Raw genomic sequence first — 11,079 nt, forward strand, 5'->3', positions numbered from 1 at the left:
TTCTAATTTAGGAGCCATTTAAGACAAGCAGATCTTTTCTGTTTTTTTTTTTTTTTTTAAGTGTCAGTGATTTTTGATTGGAGCTGAATTTTCAATGCAATCAGAGAAATATTTTAATTTGCTTTGCACTGTTGTCATCTTCTCATGGTGCATTAGCATTGCTGGAGTAACTAATCTTCAAACAAGTTCCCCAGCCAGGAGCTCTGAACACTCCCCTAGCCCCTGCTATGAGGATGTTAGTATCAGGTAGTCCCTGTGCTTTACAGGGACTGTGGATCTGAGCTTCTGAGCTTGTGAAGTGCTGAGTTACCCCAACCTGATTCTTAAGTCAGGCAGTAGCTGGGTGGTGGGTTTTTGGTTGTGGGTTTTTTTTTTTTTTGTTGTTGTTGTTATGGATTTTGTTTCGGGTTTGGTGGGGGGTTTTTGGGTTTTTTGTTTGGTTTTTTTTCCCTCTCTGGGGTTTTTAGAGTTTTTAGAGTTACTGTTACCCAATGAAATCCTAAAGGGATAGTGAAAAAGATGACATTATCAGCCATGGCAGAAAGACGTGCTGTACTGCGTTTGGTAAGGGGCTGTCAGAGGGGAAGAGGACTTGCTAACATGAACAGTGGAAGAAGAAGCAAACAGAGGGTGCACTCTCCATTCTTAAAACTAGGTCAGTTCTCATTAGGCAGCATTTTCATATGGCACATAACAGATAAATCCCAGAGTGCAGTGCTTCTTTTCTGAATATAAATGGACTTGTGTTAGTTCTGTGGATGTGAGAACCCGCATTGGACTGTATTCTTATATTAGCACTAATATTTGCCCAGCTCCTGCAAAATGCTCCTTGGTGAAGTTTATGACTTGCCTTCAATTGACTGTCTCAAGCACTGCAATCCTGATTAGGTTCTGCAACAAGCATGTGCAAATTATGCTGTGAGTGTTTCAAATAGCATTTTCATGCTTATAGCTCTTGGCTGCTAATCAAAGTGCAGAAATGCTCTAACATTTAAATAGCTTTAGCAAACTTCACCAGAATTACTTGCTAAGAGCAAATTGCAACATTAAAGCTTCATTTCACTGGAGCTGCAGGCTTTCAAATGCCCACTCAGCTTTGACATGAACCCTTCAGATCTGAAGTTGCACCTGCTCCTAAGATACAGACTTTTCATCATGTGCTAGTTTTGTTGATGTAGGCTGCTTGAGAGTAACCCCCTGGAGTGATCCTGAGGAGTAAAATGTCAGTAAGGCTGGGATCCTTATGCTTTTAAGCCAGTAGCAATAGAGCTAACATTTAATGTGTTTCTCTTCCTGTGTACTTGTTTTGTTGTGTGTGTTTGTTTTTTTAAGCAGAGAAACCTACTTGCAAAAGTCCTGCTACTGTTTGTGCAGATCTCAATTTGTGCTTTACTGACTTGCAAACATCGGACCTGTGATTGTAGCCTCTCTAGGTTTACTGACTGTAAAATGGAGAGGGTTGTACCACATGGAAGAGCTTTCAGATGCTAGTGCTTCTACTATGTTTTAAAATGGCCAGTTGGAAAGAACTTTGGAAAAATAGTTTCCATTTTGTTGGACCAGTTTTGCCTTTAAGTGATAGCAGAAATCTGTATAGGAACTTGTTTGCCCTCTTCAGTCTTCTATTTATTTGCACATTCTATTTTTAAATGTAGATCTGTGAAGGCATTTAACAACTCAGTCATCCCATTCCATGTATAGATTAGCCTTGTTAATAAAGCTGTAACAAATATTCTAGAGCTTGGCAGAACAGTGAGAGTGTTGCTTGTGAAGGGGGATGCTGGGCATCCGAGTTCTGCCTGGTCCATTACCCTCTGGCTTCTCAAGAACGGTGTGGTGCTGGAGTGGGCACAATGAAATACCTTTCTCCCTCTCCTTGTTAGGCAGAATGGTTACTTAAAATCATTGTGCTCACCAAACAGATCGATACATTGGAAGTTAATTTACTGTCTCTGTTCTGCAGTGTCTATTATGGAACATTGTGGCAGGTTTTCTTGTATGTTTTTCTGTAACCAATATAGAAATTATTTTTGTATTCTTTGTACCAGACTGCACCTTTTTGCATGTGCACCTAATGATCCTTTTTCCTTTTCCCTTGCTTGTTGATAGCACCCTGACTTGAATTAGATCCCCATGATTTGCATGTGGATCTTGTGTAAGTGGAACTGAATTTTTGAGTGTTTGCCCTGTGATAAGTAGTATGTGTGGCTTGTTCTGTGCTCATTTCACATGTGAAATGGAATTAAACTTTGCTTCTCCTGGTTCCTGCCACAGTCACCAAAGGTCTCAGAGGCAGTGGTGATTCAGTCAAAGTAAGAAGGTGAGCAGAAGGGTGTCTACAAAAGGTATCATGGAGTGGGTAAGGTGTCTCCCAAGAAGCCACAGCCCCTTAGCCCAGTCCCTGGGAGACTCTTGGTGGAGTTCCATCACCTGTGGAAGAGAAATCTGGTTCAGAAAAGAGCTTTTAGGAAAAATGGTTGTCTTTGTCTCTCAGGACATTCACAAACACAGTAATACACTAGTAAAACATAGCCAATGTTTTCACAGTCTCTTTCCTCCCAGAGTTTCAGAGTATTTTGCAGACTGCTTTCAGTGAGCTTTGAATCCACATGATGGTGGTTCATGGTAATTATCTTTTCTATTTATTTATTTATTTAAACTAATGGTAAAAATGAGGTCTAGATTCTGCTCCAGGAGGCTTTGCATCTCATCTCCTGGCACTTTTGATCACATGTGTTCACTTACTAAAGAGAGAGCGTGTTTTTGAAAAAAATTCCCACTTGCAGGTTCAAATATTTCCTTAATATCAAAATACTAATTAAAAAAATCAGAAACCAAATATATAGGCTTAACAAAATTTCCAGTTCCAAAATAGACTGCAGCTCTACAGCAGCTTCTTACAGACCTGCACAGAAAAGACTGCAAATAATTGAGTAGTAAATATATCTGGATTAGCTACTAGCATTAATAATATCTGTCCATAGTTAACAACTAGTTTCAATATATAGTAATTCAGTAATAGTTTGACAGCATGAATTACGGTGCTGTGATTCATACTAGCTTTTCTGTTGGGGCCGTGGTTGAGAAGTAACTATGTACTAGCCATGAATTATTGTTCTGTCATTCATTCCTTGCAGTGTCCGACTGAATATTTTATATTGTTAAATTTACAAAGGCACAAGGCCTCAAAACAGCCACCTGAAAATAAGTAGTTCATTAAGTAGGGGAACACAGAAGCAGAAAGGAGTCTTCTCTCAATAGCCCAAGGCTGAAAACATTTCAGCATATGAAGGAGTGTTCTTCACTGCGCTGTTTGTAATTGCAGCAGCACTTAGATGCCCCAGCTAAGAATCAGATGCCGCTGTGCTGGGCCTGTACTCACACGGGTAAAAAACTCATTCTTCAGCTTCTTCCTTAGAACCATCAGCCTTTTGCTCACAGAGTTTGTGATGCTGCCTCAGGGCTCACCTCCCGCCAGGTTCTCAGGCACAGGGAAGGGAGAAGCACAAAAGCCCAGGCAGGTCCACATTGAGGAAGTTGTTGCTGCTGCTGTTGTTGTTACATTTGATTTGTCAAGCGCCAGCAGACTTCTTGACGCTGTGCCAGAGGGAGGTGGATGTTTCCTGTTCTCTTGAGTTTAAAATCTAAGTGCCACCTCTGTGAGCTGTACAGCCTTTTACTGATCAACTGATGCTTTCAGTTGTTTTTTGAAGTCGCACTAACAGCAAATACTACTGCAGAATCTGATCCTTGCTAAGCAACCAGATGCTAATGCACTGGAAGGCTCTGAGGAAAAGTTAATTTATGGGCATGATATTAGCTTGCTTTTTCATTCGGGGCGGATGTGAAAGTATTTTCTTGCAATGTATTTGTCATGGTGGATTTGAAGGAAGAGAGAGTAATGCTGGATTTGAGTTAAGAGGTGAGACCCGGTGCATGGAGTGTGGAAGGAAATGAATGATAAGAGGGCGACTTTTTAAGAAAGCTGGAGGGGAAAGGCTGGTCAGAGCAGGTGCTGAGAGGAGACGCTTTTGCAGAAGAAAGTGGGTAATAATTAAGAAATGACCTATAGGCCAGCTCACAAAATAAAGCGAAGTATGGAAAGTTAGAATTGTTAATGGAGGGAGCTTCTTGGTGCCTTTGAAAAAGATCTTGCTTCATGAGTATCGGATTCCTTTCAGAAAGAACAATTCTGTTGCCACCTAAAAGCCTCATTTGTGTCCTCAGTCTGCATTTGCTATGGTGCCATCGGAAGCCATGGCTAATCCGCCTGCTTGGCTCTTCACTGTCTCCCCAAAAGACAAGCTCTGCAGTAGCAGTTCGCTTGCATTAGTATTTGCCTACAATATGCTTCCTTTTGGCTCTGGGGCATTCCCAACAGCATTGTAAATAATATATCAGGACTGTCCATCTTAATCATAGCAGATAGAGCGGAAAGATGTTTGAGGAAACTGTAAACTTGCATTTCTTTCTCTGTCTGGATCTTTCCAAATCCTTCTGAGACCCACATGTATGTTTATTTTTCTATGTGTATGTAGTCATTAAAGCGGGGTATCACATTCACCGGTATTTTTGGATACGAGGAATGCAGTTGCTTATGTTTCAGCCTTCTTAGGAAAGGTCTAATCTGATTCCACCCACCTACTGTTACTGTGTTGATTCCTGTGCAGTTCTGTAAGGTGAAAGCAGAGTAAGCAAAGGATGGATTTAAATCACAGAACTGTAAGGGTCTTTCCTGGGCTTTTAAGAGCTCAGGAAGAGATTTTCTCCAGTGTAACTCAACTGAACTTTACATATTATGTTAGCAAATAATTTACTCCTTTGTGACTCCAGTACTTGGAAATCACATCCTAGGGTCCTGCTCCAGTACATACTGATCTCCAGTTATTCCAGGGAGAACATTTTTTGCATGCAGAAAGCTTATCTAGACTAAGCTTATTCAAAAAAAAAAAACCCCAAACCACAAAAATTTGCCCCAGACCTTTTTTCTTCTGTGTTAATTGCAAAATTTTAACTTTTTGAATATGAAGCTCTGTCCCTTCATATTAGGATTTTTGGACCCCTTTCAAGTGCTCTATTACATGATGTACTTTCTTCATCTGAACTTTCAATTTATACTGTAATGTAAAATATTAGTATTAGTAACACCATTAATTAATCTGTTAGTTTTCCTAGTGAAGTTCTCAATTTCTCTATAACTGGGAATTTCTTGGAGGGAAGCTTCATACTGGTGCTATGAGAAAGGGAAAATTACTAAAGAAAACATACACATACACACATGCATGTGCATATATATAAAAATATGTTTATGTATAAAATGACTGGAGAAACTGATCTATATAAAAGATTCTTCTAGGGAATATCCCATGTGTAGTTGGTACTTTCTGGTATATTTGCATGCTACAATAGAATTCTGTTAAAAAAAAAATATAGGGAAGCATCAGTTAATTTTGGCTGGGGGGAGTTGATACCTATTAAATATGCTGAATGTTTTAGAAAAATGTTTATTAAAAATGTTTTCCATTTAAGACCAACTGATTTCCTCAGCAAATATTACAGTTTTTAAGACATCTCCTCCTGAGAATTCAGTAAGAGAATAGCTAAGGAATTATTTGGTTCATTCCCTGTATAATTCTCATTGGAGGAAGCCAAGATCCACAAGAGGATGGAATATATAGCCAGTTCTGTGCTTTTGTAAGATTAAGAAGAAAAAGAAGTACAATTGTTTGCATAAGTATATTAACCGCTTTTTGTGTGCAATACAAATATAACCACTCCCCCCTCCCCCCACCCCCAGTACAAAGATGCCCTAAGGATGTACAAAAGATCTGTTTCTTTTGGAAGGGACAGCCAGAGAGAAGACAGAATAAATGGTGTGTTTGGAATGGCACTAAACTCCTCTGTTAGACACCCCAGTGTTGTTCTTTAGGATGGCTCAGCATTATGCAGTGAGATGGTATCATGACTTGGAAACATCTCCAGAGCTCCCATAACACTATTCACTTGTTGAGAGAGGTTTATATGGCTGGGTCAAGTGCAACATAGAAATATTACAGAAACTTTCAAAGAACGGAATTTGGAAAGAAACTCCTTGGAACTGAACATTTGTTAATGAAAGATTTAACCTCATCTTCCATTTTAGCAACATTATTTTGTATTTGCAAGTAATCCCACTCATCAGACAGCATTGTAGAGTGGAGTAACAAACTGTCTTCTCTCCCTATGTGCTACGGTTAATCCTTTTAGCCTCATCAGGTAAAGGGTTTTTGGGTAATAAAAAAAGGATCTTTTAATATATTTCATGTTACAAGCATATAAGGCTACCCTTGAAGTAAAGGTTCTTCTTAGTATCTAAATTCGTATGAATTCAAAATTAATATGATCATGTGTGTTGTATTCTTAAAAGTCCCCTTCCTCATTTCAAGGTCCCTCACTTAAAGGAATCCATATATATATATACACACACACACACACACACACACATATATATATATGAGTTCTGATAAAAACAAGCTTAGGAGCCCAAGGGATTAGAAGCTCCAATGAAAATCCCACCCTTATACTCCCTTTCTGTCTTTGATCTGCTCTTTGGGAAACAGGAGGAAGATATAAACACAGAAAGGCACTCAGCTGTCAGGGGGCAGACGTGGCTGGACTATATCTCAACTGTAGATGATTTAGCTCTCAGAAAAGTATGCAGAAAATAAAGTCATCACAAAATGATGCTTCTTTTTCAGAGAGTCAAGAAGAATCTGCCCCAGAAGTCATTGTGCTTAAATCAAAGGAACCCAAACAATATGACAAGAAACTGAACATGGCTTGTTTGGCAAGGACTTTCTACCCTAAGAACATCAGCCTTGATGTGCCCAGGAGTGAGATTGTATATGATCTGAAGGCACCTCTTGTCACATCTGAGGGGATGTATAGTACCATGAAGGTAGTTGGAGTGGAACCAGATGCAGAGGTGACCTGCAAGGCTACGCATAAGCGGAACAAGACTACAGACAGCATAGTTCTGCCAGGTACCGTGTTGTGGTCCAAACACAACAGGATTCTAGGAGATGCATCTTCCAAAATGTTTTCTTGCCCTTTGAGAACCTAGCAGGAACAAGTAAGTACAGTCAGAAAGATATTTACGTGCTTAGTTAGGTGAAGAAGAGATATTCAAAGCACCTAGCATACATGACCTTAATTCAACTATTTAAGCACATAGAGTTTTCTTCCCAAAAAAGAAAAAACCAAACAAACAAAAACCCTACCCCCCAAAAAAAAAGACCTCTAATATTTGGAAGTCTAGCTTTATCTAAGGCAAAATAGTTTAAGGGACATGAGTATACATGCCTGCTAGAAGAAAGTTTGAAATAACTTTTATGAAAACACAAAATAAAAAAAGGACGTGATATTTTTTTTTTTTCCCCAAAAATCTTTTGGTTATTTTTTGATCACTTTTTAAATTGTTCTGTTCCTATTGTAAAGTTCATTTCAAAAGGGAGAGAAAATAAAACTCAACAATCCTGGGTTTTTTTTCTGCAATCACATGTAGAAAGCTAATTTTTCTCTTCAAGTTAATCTCGGAATTAATGACCTCCATCTGATTCTCCAATACTGCTTATCTACTGCTGGGAAAAGAGTTATAGGTATGTTTTGTGTAACTTTTGTTTTATATAGTTTAGATACAATTTATAGTGTCTCTCAATCATTCAACAGAAGAGAAAACTGAAGAATTTGAAACAGTTAATGCTTGCAACATTACAGATGCCTCTACAAAAGGTTAGTTGCCTAAAGGAACAATAGAGTATGATTACTTTATTGGGGATTCCGTAAGAATGCATGAAAATGCAGTCTTTGGTACAGAAATGTCTGAATTGTAGATACTTATTAAGCAATAAGCTGCACTTTTTGTGGTCTCAATACCAAAAAATGAAAAATTGCTTTCTCTGGTGCAGAAACGTCAGAATTGGAAATACTTGTTGAGAAATAACCTGCTGTTTCAGGTTAACAGACTAAATAGCCGACAAATTTCCATGGGATAAAACAGCAATGGGAAATAAATTTTTCACTGGGCAGACATCTCCTCTCTTCCCTGCACTTGATACATTCCTCTGTCATCTTTTCCTTTGTTCCTGCTTCCCTCATCCACCTAGCATGTGTGGATTTTCCTTCTTTTTTTTTTGAGGGGGGTGGGTGGGGATAATATCAAGACCACAATCTCTTCTCTCTTCTCCTTTTTAAAGCAGATGTCAAAATGGAGAAAGTGAATATGCTGTTCATGGCTGTTTTGGGTTTGAGAATCCTGCTGGCAAAAAGCATCGCCTTCAATATAATCGTGAGTATCAAGCTGTTTCTCTTCTGAGGTAGGAAACACGTCATTCAGTCCCTGGGAACAGAGAAGGCAAGTACAAGGAGTGACCGGTTGCCTTTGCATCCTTCTGTAACCCCACAAGGAGTGACATCAGTTCAGCTGTTCCTGTTTCCACTGGATAAGTTAATGTAACCCCCAAATTGCACCTCATCCCCAAACTGCCTTTGCATCGGGCTAGTCCAGAGCATCTCAGGTTTTATCAGAAATCTTCTGCTGGTTGTTTCAAGTGGCAGAGCACAAAGTCTGGATGAATGTCCAGATCAGCAAGAACTATAAAGGGAGAATCCCAAAAGCCAACAAATGTGAAAAGGGGGATGAAAAAAGGAGGGGGGAGAATTCTGAAGATCAGGTAGCCAAAATGACAAAAAAAAAAATTGTCCAATACATTCCAGATTAAGAGAAACTCAGCACCACTGTATTAAATGTGAATAAGAAATTAAAACAAACATTGCTCTTTCAGGTACTGGGTAAGTGAGCCAGCAATGGGCAGACGAAGAGCAGGAAAGAACACACAGCAGCATAATTTAAACACCACGGGTCAGCTTTGCTACCAATAAACATCTAAAGAATCAACAAACCCCCCAGTTCCTGTAGATCTATGAGTCCCTTTACTTCATCAAGGTGCTCTTTAGTTAACACCATCTGGAAGCCTTCTTAGACAGCTAATACTGCTGAATTCTTGTCTAGCTTAGTTTCATTAATTGTTAGAATAATTTTTGTTATTTCTGATTTCCATAAGAAATTTCCCTCATCCCTCTGCTAAGCAGGAATAGTTAGCTCTCTTACTCCTGTATTGCATTGCACTGAAGCATCCAAATTGTTTAGATAGTTTTGAAAACTTTAAATTTAACTTTATACTTATTATGCTTTAAAAATACCACCTCTGGTCATATTACATTATTGTCTACAGAAGTAATGCTTTTCTGCTTAGGGATTCCAGGCACAGAAGAAGCATTGTATAGTTTTAATTTTTAGAAGCTTTTATTAGTGGCAATTTTCTAGTGCAGGTAACTAGATCTCCACTGGACCTGAAGGAATTCACTTCAGACAGGTATACAGTAGTATTTTCATTTCCATCTATTCTTTAGAACATCTTTCTCTTTTGTTAAGTATATGGTACCTGCATTTTAGGTTTCCTTAATAGACACAAAAATAAAGTTTTATTATGCTTGGTTTGCACTGCGCTCTTTCTTCTGAAATTTGAGTGGAAGTTGTTGAAATTCCACTGTCCTATCCAGTGACCACTGAGAACTAAAAAACCACCTATTATAGCCTAGATTTCCTTTTTATTAAATTTGTCTTTCTTGGGGTTTCCACAGGGAAAGAGAGAGACTCCTTGGCACATTTAAGAGACTCCAGGAGGGCTATGAATTCTGGCCCTATTGGGTTTAAAGGAATTTTAACTATTCATGCCCCTTTCAAATTGCTCAGGCTCGAAATTGTGGATCATAACAAAAAGAGATGGGTCTAAAGAGAAAACAGTTAAGACAAGGGGCAATATGAGCATTAATGTACAGACTTCAGAAGGTGAGAGAACAGGCTGCTGATTTTCCACTCACTAATACTAGGAAGGGGCCAAAAGGAAACACTGTGGGGTGTTTTGATAGATAACCTAGCCGTTTGGTCGGTAGTCAAAAATCCCAACACTGACTTTTGTCTCACAAGCTGCAAGCTGCTGCCTGCTTGAAACAGGATGCTGTGGTTAAAACACATGACTAAATCACGCTATGCAAGACAAATTCCCCCTTGCTTTTAAAAACATGTTAACCACTTCCTGGGGGGCAGGGCCCACAACGTTCTTCAGACGCTGAATGAACTACTGCTGGCTCCAAAATGGCCCCCAGAAGGGTGCATGGCAAAATGTATTTAACTAACCTTGACAAGTTTAGTTGTTCAAACCCTCACTCCTGCCCAGAAGATGTGACATTTCTACAGTGAAACCACTGTCTCTAGGTCCTGCGGCTCTGTGGTTGGGTCCCAGGAGCACACACTTAGTGTGGAAAACCATGGTGGTCATGTTTTTGTTTCCTAGGCATCCCAAGGGCCAGATGGACATGTGGAGCCAGCTAGACCATAAATGTTCCTTGAAACAGCCTCCTTCCTGTCCCAGTTAAGCATGCCATACTCCACTTGTGCAGTCTTAGTGATTCAGCCACACAACCAGGCCAGGCTAGTCTGCTCTCACAAGCACCTAGCTTCTACTGTATTGCTTCCTTTCCATTCTGGCTGCTGACCCTGAGTTAATTTCCCTGTAGGTGGGGCCCAGCACTCTGGTCCCCTTCCATCCCCAAGCATGGTGCTGCCCCCAGCAGCTCTTTAACATCCTCCTGCAAGTGAGGTAGCCCCAGACCAAACTGGTCCATGTGACATAGAGCCTGCAGAAGCAGAGAAGCAGAGAGCTGCTCTGCAGCATCCCTTGGTTGTCACTAGAGCCCCAGGAACTCTGCAGCATGGTCTTTGCATGGTGCAGATGTTACGTATCTCATCTCATAGGCAGCTTCTCCTCATGACTGTTTCTCATAAGGGCAAACACTGACCTTTTTTGCTTCTGTGGAGCAGGTGCACACTCAGAGGGTTGTGGGCTGAAAGATGCAGCTAAAAACATCTGCCCATAGGAGCTGCCTTTGAGTGGTAGGCAGGATTGCCAAACAGGAACTTCCTTCCAAGCTTCTCTGTGTTGGCATTGATTTGCTTTAACAGAAAACCTTGCCTTCTGA

The 11,079-nt window shown here is 39.9% G+C and overlaps 1 gene segment (V, D, J or C); it reads left to right on the forward strand.

Moving 5' to 3' along the window:
* LOC143165108 (T cell receptor delta constant-like) overlaps positions 1–9,525 on the forward strand; it is a 36,420-nt gene extending 26,895 nt beyond the window's left edge. Inside the window, 4 exon segments of the C gene segment in view lie at positions 6,738–7,022; positions 7,708–7,770; positions 8,235–8,326; positions 8,823–9,525. Coding sequence covers positions 6,815–7,022; positions 7,708–7,770; positions 8,235–8,326; positions 8,823–8,837 — 378 coding nt within the window.
* Positions 9,526–11,079: the final 1,554 nt, after the last annotated feature.

Source organism: Aptenodytes patagonicus, chromosome 10 (genome assembly GCF_965638725.1).
Source record: "Aptenodytes patagonicus chromosome 10, bAptPat1.pri.cur, whole genome shotgun sequence".
Taxonomy (NCBI): Eukaryota; Metazoa; Chordata; class Aves; order Sphenisciformes; family Spheniscidae; genus Aptenodytes; species Aptenodytes patagonicus.